Source organism: Mirounga angustirostris, unplaced genomic scaffold (genome assembly GCF_029215605.1).
Source record: "Mirounga angustirostris isolate CCGP_5_RB_7025 unplaced genomic scaffold, mMirAng1.0.hap1 SCAF_15, whole genome shotgun sequence".
NCBI classification, from domain to species: domain Eukaryota; kingdom Metazoa; phylum Chordata; class Mammalia; order Carnivora; family Phocidae; genus Mirounga; species Mirounga angustirostris.
In genome coordinates this window covers 93,683,739-93,698,521 of record NW_026991723.1, presented here as the reverse complement: position 1 = coordinate 93,698,521, position 14,783 = coordinate 93,683,739, and the positions used below count along the sequence as shown (strand labels likewise).

Genomic DNA, 14,783 nt, shown 5'->3' with positions numbered 1-14,783 from the left:
GTCTTCCTTTAGACAAAGAGCGGTCTCCCCTCAAACAAGGAGTCTTCACTCAAACAATGGGTCTTCCCTCAGGAAAACAGCAAGTCTTCCCTCAGTCAAACAAGAGGTCTTCTCTCAGACAAACAGCGGGTCCTCCCTAGCTAAACAACAGGTTTTCCCTCAGACAAACAAGGGGTCTTTTCTCCAACAAACAGCAGGTCTTCCCTCAAAGAACAGGTCTTCCCTCAGACAAACAAGGGCTTTTTTCTCAGACAAGTAATAGATCTTAATGTGAATCTATGTCTCCTTTCCAACCTCCTTCAGGAAAGTTTCAGTTTTCTCTTCTAGGGAATTGACATTTCCTATTAAATTTATTACTAAGTACCCTCGTGGTATTAAAGACTTACAGCTAAGTTTTAGGTGTGATACTGTGATTTTTGCTTTTAGAGTCCTTTTCTTTTAAAGATCCATATGGAAATATCTGCTTCAAGACAACCCACGTGTGGGGCGCCTGGGTGGTGGCTCAGTTGCTTAAGCGACTGCCTTTGGCTCAGGTCATGATCCCGGGGTCCTGGGATGGAGTCTTGCATCGGGCTCCCCCTGCTCTGCAGGGAGAGCCTGCTTCTCCCTCTGCCTCTGCCTGCCACCACCCTGCTTGTGCTCTCTCTCTGTCAAATAAATAAAATCTTAAAAAAAAAAAAAAAAAAAAAAGACAATCCATGTGTGGATAAGCAAGACTGGCCAAGCGTTAACAACTGTTCACTATTATCTATATGTCTGCATAGCTTGACATTTTCTACTAGAAAAGTTAAAAAATAGCCCTAGACATTATTGCTATTATTGATACTGCTGTCGTTACATTTTCTAACTGGCTATTGCAGCTACACAAGAAAAGGAATGGTTTTATGTCTTGATCACATTTAAGTTCAGCTCACTAGCTATAATAGTTCCTCAGCTGATTTTCTTGAATTTTTTAAGACAGATGATTATATTCTTGGCAAACTCTTCTCCCTTGTCCTTTTAAATATTAATGTTTCCTTCTGGTTCTCATTTTACAGCATCACAGCAAGAATAATCAACACTGCAGCGCTCATGTTAGGGGAGAAAGGAGCAATCCCTCCCTCTTTTTATTATTGACATCAGAAATGTTTTAAAATGTTCACCACTAAGTAACTTTTTTGGGGGGGGGGTAGGATTCTGATATCTTTAGGTTTATTTAATATAAGCTATCTTTAAATACCATTGGGTAATTTGTATTTTAAAAAGATTGAGCCTGGGTAGATCAGTCGGTTAAGCATCTGCCTTCGGCTCAGGTCAGGATCCCAGGGTCCTGGGATCGAGCCCTGTGTGGGGTCCCTGCTCAGTGGGGAGCCTGCTTCTCCCTCTCCCTCTGCCCCCCAGCTTGTGCTCTATCTCAAATAAATAAAATCTTAAAAAAAAAAAAAGGCATCCAAATGGCAAATAAACATGTAAAAAAGTACCCAACCTTCTTGGAAATCAGGAAAATGTGAATCAGAACAATAATGCAACACCACTACACTCACTGGCTGGGCAATACCAAGTGTATCAAGCTAGTGCGACAGAAGGACACTCATGCACGCACAGCTGAGAGCGGGAGAGCTGCGTGGCTATGCCTACCACTGGTCACATGACATGGCAATCCCAATGGGGGTGTGCCCCCCACAGACAAAAAGGAATGCTCACAGCAATGTCATCTGTAAAGGCCCCAACTGGCAACAGCCCAAATGTCCACCAACAGAGGAATGGATACATAAATTTGACCAGTCATCCAAAGAAATACTGTAACATAGTGGCCCTTGAACATTCTGGTCTCAGAAACCCTTCGTTCTATTAAAAATTACGGCGAATGACAAAGCACTTTTGTTGATGTGTGTTACGTCTACTAACGTTTACTACTGGACAAATTTAAACTGAGAAATGTTTAAACCACAATGTAACTCCAACGAGTGAGAGGTAAAACAGTAAGTAGTGTCTTAGCATTATGACAATAACAGTTTTGACCCCACGGACCCTTTGAATGGGTCCCCTCTGAAAGAGATCCCTCAGACCACTTTATAATCCACTGTGCGTAACAATGAAAATGAATGAGTAATATAAACTTCACAAACGTAATACTGAGTAAAACAAGTCACACTCTGAAAAAGGAAAACATATGCATGATCCCGTTTACATGAAGCACAGAAACCAAGAAGACAATTCTGCGGGGACCAGAAGGGCCCACAGGGGAGGCTGGGACAACTCAGGCCTGTGAGCTGGGTGGCGGCACAGAGGTGCAGTCACTCTCTGATCAGTGAATTGTTCCTTGTCACAGCTGGAATCATAAAGTCATCCCCCAAATCCAAAAAACATACAGCTGAACTTTATAAAATGCTAGTTTTTCTCATTTAATCTGTTAATGTGGTAAGTCTTATCGACAGTTTTCCTGTAATAAACCAGTGTCTTCCCGGGAAGCCCTACCTTCTCCATAGTCGCTATCATGCAGAGATACAGCTCTGTCTAACCAATACTGTTCCAGGACTGAAAGCGAGTTTGGCCTCAGAAGGAGCTAGTGTCCATCCCCATCTTTCTCTATTCTCTGAAGCAGTTCACATAATAAACCCATTACTGTTTATTACTATTGCTGATTTATTTAGATTTGTTCCTGTTATCTTACTCCGTTTTCCACTTGGCCACACTGTCCTTGTGATTCTACTTTTACTGGTTTCTTGACTCTTTTTGTTGGCTTGCTACCCATTTAATTCTTTCCTTTATACCAATGTATAGAGTTACTCAGTATTACTCAGCATCCAGATTCTCTCTGGAAGAGGAGAATCCAGAAACCGAGTCAGCTCTATATGCCATATGGTGTTCGATAAAGGCGACGTTTCAAATCTTCAGGGGAAAGAAACGTCAGTCAATAAATGGTGCTCACATAATGTGGCTATAACCATTCTGAGGGAAGCCATGGGACCCTGACCTCACATTTTGCCTAAAAAGCTTTACTGAGATAGAATTCATATACCATAAAATACACCCATTTTGAGTATATCCACCTCATATTTTATCCCAAAACAAATGTACATGAATCAAGTACTTACACATAAAAAATGAAACCAATGAAGTATAAGAAGACAGCTTACACAAATTTATTAAAAATCACCAGTGAAAAAGAATGTTTATCTTATTTAGAACCCAGAAATCATAAATAGACTATTACCCGTGGCTTCCAGCACAAGACAAGACACCCCCCAAAATTCTGAGAGCTGGAAGGGAAGTCTGTACCTACAGAGCACAGCACTTTGACTCAAAATGTAAAAAGTTAATCCACGAAATTATACATTTCAAACAGGTCACTATTTCAATGAGATCACCTAGAACTTCTCTGCCTACCATTAGTTTTAGAAGACCTCATCAGATACAAAAGCCCATCTTATATAAAGATGGTCCAAAATTCTCTCAAAAAAGTAGGATACAAAAACAGTCCAATCACACCCATCTCCAACCAACCACCTGATTCTCAACTCCTCTTTCTCCTCCTCATCTACTTCAACCCCCCCCCCCCAAACTGAGAGCGTAAACACACACCCAGGGGTCGGCATCTACTCAGGAACTGTGTTCTACTCGGGTCTGCCCCTACAACTCCTGAAAACCCTGCCCAGTGCTGAGCCCCCGGGGCCACCTGCAGACAGTGACTTGCGACTGAGCCAGCACCTGCCCCCTCCCAGAGCACATCCTCGCGTAGACATGAGTGAACTGTGTGATGGGGACACACCTGGCACACCGAGGTACACCTGCTGTGAGCAGACGGCAGGTCCAGGCAGCAGCCCTGGATGCTCACTCCAACCAGGAGGAAGAGCCCTTCCCAGCGTCAGTGCCTCATGTGCAGGAGGATGCACCTGTGGCGCGCCTAGGACTGAACAAGGGCAGTCACACCAAGGCCAGTGACAAGCAGCTCCACTGGCACACGTCAGCCCTCAGTGTATGCCTGTCCATCTAGAACCTAAACAAGCTCCAGACGCTTACTTCAAAGAGTACTGTACAAGACCGCAAACACTCCTCTGATGAAAATAAATCTACAACTTCAAGATAAACAGAATGCAAACGCCCAAGTCAGAAGGAAAACAGGGAAATGACTGCGGCAGAGAAGGGCCAGACCGCGCCCCTCACAGGACCAACGACCCATCATCTGTAGTCCCTCCCCGAGGGGGTGGAAAAGGCCTACCTTCTGGGTGCGGTCGGTTTCTGACACACTGCCCCCCTTAGAGGTCCTGCTGTCCTCTGTGGGAAATGCAGCAGCCTGCTCGGCCCCCTGGTCCTCATCCTCATCAAGCTCCTCCGACTCGTCCTCCTCTGAGTCCAGCTCCAAGCTTTCCCCATTCACGTGAAGGGTGCTGGCGCCCAGGTCCTTGTCGCCCTGGAACATGGGAAAGAGCACACTGTCACGAAGAACCCCAGCATCAGGAGCAACCTGCCAACCCCTGCCAGGGCATGGCCTGCAAGGTGGGATGCAGCGACTCTGCCACTGGGGGAAGAGCCAGGAAAGGGTGAGGGATGAGGGGTCAGGGAGCACTGGGAAAGAGGCTGCACCCCAGAACGAGGCACCTCAGAGCCTGGGTTCCTTCAAAAGGGACCGAGGTCATCAAATTATGGACAACCTCACGTGGTGCTCTTGTGGCCAGAGAGGTCCTGACACAAACGTGGATTTCCAAGCACACATACAAACAACGCAGGCATGCCTTACCTTGGAACCCACAGTGGAATGAGTTATACTCTTAAACATCTCAATCACCGTCCTCTGTTTTAATACTTTGGTCTTTTTCTTAGGAACCAGGCTATAGGTTCCCATTCTTCGTTTTTTCTTCCGAGATACTGCAGCTGCTAAAACAAAAGGCAAGCAAGCTAAAAAAAAAAAAAAGTCAAAAGGGGACAAGAAAGGAAAAGAAATACCATTCAAATGTTTTTCAAAGGTAGGTGATAATTCACAAAATCTGATTACCAAAATCATCAGCATGCCACAACAGTGACAGGCATTTCTCACTTGTCCTAAGTTGCACAGAGAAAACTGACAGTACCTTACAGATCATCTGCTTAACTCACAATAAAACACTAAGCTGTGTGGACGGCCAACATGATCACCCTGCTATAAGCAGGAGAAGTGCAAGGGAGAACTCACCGATCATCAGAAGCAGGGCCCTGGAGCACCTCCCACACCCAGTCCCCTGCCTCGGGACGGTCCCGTCCCCGGGAACAGTGTGGCTGCGAGAGTGAGGCTAAGGAGGGACAGTGGCCTCAATGCCAGTCACTGGGGACAGGCCTCATCTGCCCGCCTGACAGACTTCTCACCCACGACAAGGAGTAAACGGCACAGTCTCCAGATGTGTCCACCTCTAAGGTAAGTGTAGCCACGCAACACTGGCCAGTCTGTCCTCTCCTGGACCCTTTCCCCAGCACCTTCCACCTTGCCCAGCAGTTCACCAACTGAGGGGAGAGAAATCCTTGAAGCAAACTATGCGGGTACAGAAGGTCGAGGAAGACACAGCACAGGAAAAAGCAAACAGCCGGGGGTCTGGGGTTTCCAGACAAGCTGGGGCTCCTGGGGACTCAGGGCTCTCCACCCTGTTCTAGATAAAGCAGCTCCAGGCTGACTGGCTTTATAGAATGAGGCTCTCTATAATATTTTATTTTTTTAAAAGTTCCAGGGTTTTAAAAAATGTGAAAACCACTTAACAGAGGCACTGTACTAAAGGACTGCAGAACCTATGCTCCATTCTGTTCTCACTCTAAGAAGTGAAGAAAAGAGCGCTGGAAGAGCATGCATGAGCGTGAACTACACCATGACAAGGGCCACACAGACAGCCCGTGAGCACAGGGAACCGAGGACACCAGATGTGCCTCAACCCCAGGCTGAGGGCCACACAGGACATCCAGGACAATCACACACGCAGCCCTGCACTGTGTTCACTGGGGTGGCTCTGGGCACATAAATGGTCACGAGGAAACGCAGCTCTGTCCATCTCATGCTAGAACAGTGTGACTGGGCGCCATGCAGGGATGTGCCCAGGCAGGGATGCGCATCCTGTGCAGTCACAGGACGGAGAGTAAGATGCGCTTTGCAGCCCTCAGCGAGTCTGCATAGCCTTCCTGTTTGTGCTGCGGCAGGATGGGAGGCGAACAGAACCTCTGGGGCCATGCGCACAGTGGTTTAAAACACTAACGGAGATGACGTGGAATCTAAGCTCGGACGAGGGGGCTCCAACACCGCCTCCACCCCCAAGGGAAGACGGCAGCGCAGGGCGGGGAGGAGTGAGGTCTGAAGAGAGCAGACCGAGTGGTCTAGAGCCTGGACACAGTCACGGGGGGCTGTGTCCACACAAGCCCTGTCCATCCCCAGACACCGGACCAGCAGGTAGGCTTTCTGTATTTCCCACAACTCTGAAAGGCGCACCAGTGATTCTGTAATAAGGCAAAGCAGCTGTGATGACGCTTCCCTAGGAAAAAGGAGACACCTGCAGGCATGGAAGTTGTGATTTTTGGTACCCTTCCCGGGAGGTGACCACACCAGGAGTGCTTGACCTGCATGAAGACGTCACAGAAAGGGCCTTTCTGCACTGGGGAGAGTCACCTCATCTCTGTAGGAAGTGTGGCTATCTTGGAGGCTCCAGAGGGAGGCCCCTCGCTTGAGATACGCCACCCCAGCATCCTCCCTGTGGGGCCACTCATGCAGCCCCACCTCCTCAAAGGCCCCAACAAGGGATCAAACGTTCACCCATCCCCTCAACTGACCGTGAACAGAAGCCAGCTCAAAAGATCGAGAAACACCCAGGGAAAGTGGCTGGTAACAGAACCAAAGCACCCTTCTCCACAGCCTTAACTCAAAGGTCTCCACAATACACGGTGTGTTCCCAACAGCACTTAATTTATAAACAGAGGGACGTTCTCAAATCTAGAGTCTTCTACCCTATTAGAACAAGGGGATAAGACTCAATGAAAACAACCTTCATTTTGAGCTTGACAAGCGTAGGAAGCAATGCAGGGATTAGTCAAGTTTTTAGAACAGAGGTCCGACATTCCTCTGCAGGTCTACAGGTGAGGACAGAAGGGCCAGGACTCCAACTGCCACGCATCTAGGGCACACACGCACTTAGTCAACACGCTTCTAGTTCGGCAAGGTGCGGGGCTGTAACCCACCATCAGAGCAAAGACGGCTGTCGGGTCCCCCTGTTACCTGTCTGTGACTTTGTGTAGCACTGGTTTTGAGGTAGTGACTGATGGAGGGGCGGGAAGGGGGGTAAAAGCTGCTGTCGTCCAAAATCAGAAAGAGTTTTGTTGCTCTCCTCCTTTGGCTCCTCATGATCGCGAGCTTCTCGAGCTTCTCTGGGATCCTTACTGGCTGCATGCTTCAAAACAAAGACAATGAATAACCGTAATTACACACAAGCAGATGGCCACTGAAACAACATGCCCCCAAAATGCAGCTCTTTTCCTCAAAATCTTGCCGTGACCAAGAGAGGAGATGAAAGAGAGAAGACAAAGTATAAAGCCTGCCGTCATCACAGAGCCCCTGGCTCTGACGCGCACGTACCCGGTCACCCCTCGGAGGATACGGGCCAGCGTCTACAAGCCAAAGATGGCGCTGACGGGGACAGGGAGCAAAAGGAAGCGGCGGCGGCAGTGACCAAAGGCGGCACATGAACCCGAAATGATGTCCACTGGCCTGCGAACCGCTGACGTAGCTCAATGTGTTACTAAGTAAGGTGCTTTCACAGTCTATCGCTTTCACCGCTGCAACAGCCCCCACAATAGACTACACTTTTGAAGTTACCTTTTGTTCACGGTCTTACCGCTCTCCTAAATCGGTCTTCAGTCTCAGCCTTCCGAGACCCTGGCTGCCTGTGGTACGGTCATTAAAACCCTCATCCCTGTTAGCGGTGCTGCCTTCATTCTGGACTGCCTAGACACAACTAACCCTCTCCCCTCCACTGGCTTCCCTAAAATCACCTACAGCCCTGAGACAGTTGGATCTCATGTCAAGTTCCATTTAACCAAGTTTTATCATACGCACAGTAGGGGCAATCAACAGTGAAGAAACAGGCATCCTTCAGTAAGTGGTGCTGGGAAAGGGGTATCTCCACATGCAAAAGAATGGAGTTGGACCCTTACCTTACGCTGCATACAAATACTAACTCAGAATGGATCAAAGATCTAAAACTATAAAACTCGGGACGCCTGGGTGGCTCAGTCGTCGAGCGTCTGCCTTCGGCTCAGGTCATGATCCCAGGGTCCCGGGATCGAGCCCCAAATCGGGCTCAGCGGGGAGCCTGCTTCTCCCTCTGCCTCTCTATCTCTCATGAATAAATAAATAAAATCTTTTAAATAAATAAATAAATAAATAAATAAATAAATAAATAAATAAATAAATAAATAAAACTATAAAACTCTAAGAAGGAGGAGCAAAGCTTCATGACGTTGAATTTGGCGATGATTTCCGGATAGGACACCAAGAGCACAGGCAACAAGAACAAAAAACCGATAAATCAGACTTGATCAAAATTAAAAATTTCTGTTCATCAAAGGACACAATCAATAGAATGAAAAGGCAACCTACAGATCGGGAGAAAATATTTGCAAATCACATACCTGATAAGGAATTCATATCCAGAATATATAAAGAACTCCTACAACTCAACAACAAAACAAACAACCTGATTAAAAAATGGGCGAAGCATCTGATCACACATTTCTCCAAAGAAGACATACACTACACACGTGAAGAGATGCTCAACATCACTGATCATCAGGAAAATACAAATCAAAACCATAATGAGGTATCACCTCACACCATTAGGATAGCGACTGTTAAAAACAAAAGAGGGGCGCCTGGGTGGCTCAGCTGGTTAAGCGACTGCCTTCGGCTCAGGTCATAGTCCTGGGATCGAATCCCGCATTGGGCTCCCCGCTCAGCGGGAAGCCTGCTTCTCCCTCTCCCGCTCCCCCCTCTTGTGCGCGCGCTCTCTCTCTCATTCTCTCTCCCAAATAAATAAAATATTAAAAAAAAAAAACAAAAGAATACAACCCCAGAAAACTGTCAATTATACCCAATTAAAAACAAAATGTTGAAAAGGATGCGGAGAAATTGGAACCATTGTTGGTGGGAATGTAAAATGGTGCAGCCACTGTGGAAAACAGTTCGGCAGTTTCTCAAAAAGCTAAACATAGAATTACCACGTGATCCAGCAATTCCACTTCTGGATATATATCTAAAAGAACTGAAAGCAGATCTTGAAGAGGTATTTGCACACCCGTGTTCACGGCAGCGCTCCTCACAATAGCCAAGGGGTGGAAGCAGTCCCAGCGTCTACTGACAGGTGAATGGATAAACAAGACGTGGTCCGTCCACACCATGGATCATTATTCAGCCTTGAAAAGGAAGGAGTCGCGACACCTGCTACAACGTGGATGAAGCTGGAGGATGTGGTACTGAGCGAGATCAGCCCGGCACAGAAAGACCAATTCTGTATGAGTGGAAACTCTCAGGAGGCCGGAGGAGTCGGACCCACAGACTCGGGGGTGGGGGCTGGGAACAGGGTTTGATGGAACAGAGTCTAGCCTGGGAAGACGAACGAGTTCTGGGGACAGAGAGAGAGGAGGGCCGCACAACAGTGTAAAGGCCCCTGATATCCCTGCCCTTAAAAGCGAGCCTACCTGGGAGGATGGCCTGGATTCCAGCTCTTGGGGCGACAGCCTGGGGGACTTACTCACACTCAGCTCAGTGACCCTGTCTGTCGCTTGGTAGGGAATGTGGCCCAGTCCTGGAGTGCCCTTCCTTCTTCGCCCAACACCACCGTCTTCCCCACCACCTTCATAATTAACCTGCCCTAGGCACATAGAGCACAGTTCACATGTAACTTGTCAACTCTGTAAAATCCTTCAGTCTCTCTCAAACATACCAGGTTGTCCCTAAAGAAGTCACTGCTGGAGCAAAGGAGTCAGGTAATGTTCCTTTCTGTCTCCTGCAAACTACCCCCACTGACTGTGTGGCCACAATGACTCTCAGCCTCCACCATCTCTTCTTACAAGAAATGCAAAAGATGATTTTAAAGTATACATAAATGAGGGGCAAAAATTAAACCTGAGGAGGAAACAGTCATGTGAGGCTAATTCTCACTTAGACACAAAATCTTTCAGAGATTATTTCTGAAAACCTGAAAAAAAAAAAAAATCACGAGCTGCTGAACTTGGGTGAAGATGCTAGACTCTGTCAGGGCTCTACTCTGACAACAGCAAAAAAGATGAAAGACACATCTACTTCCCACGGAGACAGCAGGCCGGCACCTGACTGCATGGAGGGGCACCCACTGCTGTGATGGAGCCCTGAGCACCCAGCCAGCCCCAGCCCCCCACACAGAGGGAGGTGGCCACAAACTGCTCTGGCCCAGGTGCCGGAGGTCTACAGGGTCTGGCCCTTGCTGGCCCTACCCACCACCCCACCCCACCCTGCCAGTGTTCTGTGCATCGGCTCTGCCCTTCCGCCAGGCGGCCAGTCCCGGAGCCACCAGCCAGACCCCTGTCGGCTCAGTGTGAACACTCTTAGCCCAGCCTACTTCTCCTTCCAGATGCTTAATTCCAGTGGCAACGAACAAGGACTTGTACAGTTTCGGCATTCAAAACTACCTCTCTAACCAGGCTGAGAGCTCCAAGAACAAGGCCACATCTTTTGTCCAGAACCTAGAGAATACCAGTGGCAGCGGTTATGCGTGAAAGCGGATTGGGAGAATGGTGACAGGGATGAAAACGGAGAAGGCTAGGGGCGCCCGGGTGGCTCAGTCCGTTAAGCGTCTGCCTTCGGCTCAGGTCATGATCCCAGGGTCCTGGGATCAAGGCCCGAGTCGGGTTCCCTGCTCGGCAGGAAGCCTGCTTCTCCTTCTCCCACGCCCCCTGCTTGTGTTCCCTCTCTCGCTCTCGCTCTCTGTGTCAAATAAATAAATAAAATCTTTAAAAAAAGAGAAAAAGAAAAGGGAGAAGGCAGGAGGGCCACCATGCTGAGGCCCAAAGGTTGCACAATTCAACTAGGGAGACAGTCTGCAACACAGTAACAAACATTTCAATGCAAGGGAAAAAGGCTCCCTTCCAGAAGCTTCTGCTTTCTCTGCCCAAACAGTGAATGAGTTGCACCCTGTGCTGGTGCTTTTCTGACAGGACCAACACTGGGTGAGAAGGAGCCTCCACACTGCCAAGGGACATCAGCCATGCAGCAAGAACATGCCTTCATTTTTAAACTCTTACCAACAAAATGGTTTTATTATCACAAGCCTGCAACACTCATCACTGGAATGACTGATTTTAAAACACCATTTTCAATAAAACAAGGTCTCCCAAGAAAACCAAACGAGACTGAACTGGGTTCGGGGAGCAGGGAACTCCAAGGGCAGGAGAGGCCAGGTCTGGAGCCAGGGGCTCCATATCAGAGGGGCCCTTGGGAACACCACTGCCTTGACTTGCCTGGACTTGTCACTACATCACTGTGCCCTCCGTCCTCCCATGGGGCCCCAGGGGCAGATGAAGTTCCCAGGTGTGTCTTTAGGAAATCCACTTCTGAAGTCTCAGCACCCGCCTGTCCTCTGTCCCTACAGCTGACTCAAATGGTATGTGTGACGATCAACTGCACATCATTAACAATTATACTAACTCAGCACACAGCTAACACTTAGATAAGCCTATACAGTCAGAGAAATTTCTTGAAGTTAAATTTCAAGTTGCCTTTTTTTCCTCAGAGGAATATGACAGAGTGACAAAAAAAGATGCCCAAGAATAAACATGTATTAGAATAAAATCCTGGAAATGAGAACAGAATAAAAGTATAATTTCAAGGAGACAGATAAATAACGTAAAGTTTCTGACTTCCATTTTAAAATTGATGATGGTAACCCAAAAAATGGCAGGCAAAAATAATGAATGTTACTCTAAACCTGATGTCTAATACAAAAACTAACTCAAAATAGACCATATATTTATAAAAATACAAAACTATAAAAATTTAAAAACTTCCTTAAAAATTACAGAAAAATCTTGGGACCCAGGGCTAGGTGGGGAGTTTACAGACATGATGCCAAAAGCACAAGCCATAAAAGAAAGAAACACTGACGACGTGGACTTGGTCAGAATGAGATACCTGTCCTCTAGGAAAGACCCTCCCGGGAGGGTGAGGACAAGTCACCGGCCGAGAAAAGTCTGCAAACGGGTCCATGGTGAAGGGCTCATACCCAGAACTCTGAAAGCTCACAAAACAATTAGCTGTGAAATGGGCAAGAGGTATGAAAGACACTTCACGAAAAAGGACATACAGACGGCAAAAGCGCACGAGAAAAGATGTTCGGCATCGCCGGCCATTAGGAGCATTCAAATTAAAACCATGACGAGGTGTCACAGCTAAATAAAAACTAGCAGCGATGCCAAACGCCAGCAACGATGTGAGGAACCAAACTGCTCATATCCTGCTTCTGGGAATGTGAAACGTGGGGCATCTGGTTTGGCAGTCACTTACAAAGCTAAATATCCAATTAACATACGACCCGCAATTATATTCCTGGATATTTAACCCAGGGAAATGAAAATTTCTGTCTAAAGAAAAATCTGAGCAAAGACAAGGGGCGCCTGGGGGGCTCAGTCGGTGAAGCGTCTGCCTTCGGCTCAGGTCATGATCCCAGGGTCCTGGGATCGAGCCCCACATCAGGCTCTCTGCTCCGCAGGAAGCCTGCTTCTCCCTCCCCCGCTCCCCCTGCTTGTGTTCCCTCTCTCGCTGTGTCTCTCTCTTCAAATAAATAAATAAAATCTTAAAAAAAAAAAAAAAAAGAGGGGCGCCTGGGTGGCTCAGTCGTTAAGCGTCTGCCTTCAGCTCGGGTCATGATCCCAGGGTCCTGGGATCGAGCCCCGCATCGGGCTCCCTGCTCGGCGGGAAGCCTGCTTCTCCCTCTCCCACTCCTCCTGCTTGTGTTGCCTCTCTCTCTGTGTCTCTCTCTGTCAAATAAATAATAAATAAAATCTTTAAAAAAAAAAAAAAGAAAAGAAAAATCTGTACATAAATGTCCAGAGCAACTTTAATGTAACAGCCCCAAACTGGAAAACGCCCAAATGCCCTTGAACCTGTGAGCAGTTAAGTTCTGGGACATACACACCACAGAAAAGCCCTCAGCATGAAAAGGAAAGGAGCCACTGACACAATGTGGTCGGTCTCACAGGAACAGAGTTGCTCTCAAAGGCCCCACCTTCTTACAGAACACCTGACGGGACCCGGCTGTGGAGATGGGAGAACAGGGCTTGGGGACACTGGGGACAGGGTGGGTGGGGATGGAGGGAGGCACTGGGAGCTGTTCAGTGCTGGTGTTCACAGAAATCTACACTGTGCTCTATCTAGCTGTGTAAAATGTTACCCTGGGGGAGACCGGGTGAAGGGTACATGGGGTCTCTCTATACTATTTGTGCAGCGTCCTGTGAATTCCTAATTATTAAGAAAGTTTTTTCAAGTTGTGCAACATACACAAGAATACCGCAAACGGTGGAAACCAAGTTAGGGCCAGGCAGACCAGGAGGGGTGAGGCCCACACAGTGAGACACGGGAGTCGGGCTGCCGAGCCCTGGCTATCCTAAAATAGGGATCCCACGGCAGCTCCAGGGGCCCAGCACCGTGGGGCGGTCAGGAGTGCAGCCCCACGGTGCACCCTTGGTCCCCACAATCACTGCCGGCAGCTACGGGAAATGCGGTGGAACTCACAGTCAGGCAATCAAAACCACAGAAAGAAAGGCGAGCACACCTCTGGGGAGAAACATCAACACAAACTCTCACCTGAGGAAGCAGGAGTCACAGCAGAGACAATAAAAGAATTGTCACTAACGTCTTTTGAAGGGTAAGACAAAATGTAACTAAATAAGCTAATTAGAGATACTGGAATCACCAATATACAGAATGAATAGGGCGCCTGGGTGGCTCAGTTGGTTAGGCGACTGCCTTCGGCTCAGGTCATGATCCTGGAGTCCCAGGATCGAGTCCCGCGTCGGGCTCCCTGCTCCTTGGGGAGCCTGCTTCTCCCTCTGACCCTTCCCCCTCTCATGTGCTCTCTGGCTCTCTCATTCTCTCTGTCTCAAATAAATAAATAAAATCTTTAAAAAAAAAAAAAATATATATATATATAGAATGAATAGCAAGAATGTAAAGCGCTAAAGAAGAAATCAAAGCATGTCAAGAGCTCCACAGAAAGAAAAACTGCACAAAGCATTTTTCTAGAACTGAGGAAAGACCTACATCTCAGACTGACAGGGCCCGTGGGCACAGGCCTGTTCGTGCAGCCCTGGAAGGTTGCAGAGAGGAAACGCCACACAGTCAGACTAGCTTGAGTACGCTCACCAGGAATGCCAGGTACAAGAAATCCCAAGGGAACACACCTAAAGACTAGAACTCATCCCCAGCCAGATCAACATAGAACTGGGAGGGAAAAACACGACTGTGGGGACGCTTGGGTGGCTCAGTGGGTTAAGCATCTGCCTTCGGCTCAGGTCATGATCTCAGGGTCCTGGGATCGAGCCCCGCGTCGGGCTCCCTGCTCGGCGGGGAGCCTGCTTCTCCCTCTGCCTGCCGCTCCCCCTGCTCGTGCGCTCTCTCTCTCTGACAAATACACAAATAAAATCTTTAAAAAAACAAACATGACTGCGGACATTCTGAGAAAACGCACCAGGCACAGGCACAGAATGCCCGCCGATGGCAAAAGCTGCCTCACCCAGCACGATGCTGGGTTCTCGCTGCCTGTTCCCTG

The 14,783-nt window shown here is 48.0% G+C and overlaps 1 protein-coding gene across 19 annotated transcripts in view; it reads right to left on the bottom strand.

The window, feature by feature from the left end:
• Positions 1–14,783, bottom strand: part of EHMT1 (euchromatic histone lysine methyltransferase 1) — a 140,852-nt gene that overhangs the window by 55,435 nt on the left and 70,634 nt on the right. For 15 of the 19 annotated variants that reach the window (XM_064579028.1, XM_064579041.1, XM_064579043.1 and 12 more), the window contains 3 exons: positions 7,205–7,376; positions 4,721–4,878; positions 4,202–4,393 (listed from right to left, as the gene is read on the bottom strand). In XM_064579028.1, the coding sequence (XP_064435098.1) occupies positions 4,202–4,393; positions 4,721–4,878; positions 7,205–7,376 (522 nt within the window). The remainder of the gene's footprint in view (positions 1–4,201; positions 4,394–4,720; positions 4,879–7,204; positions 7,377–14,783) is intronic. The other 4 variants (XM_064579029.1, XM_045883626.3, XM_045883623.3 and 1 more) reach the window with 2 other exon arrangements.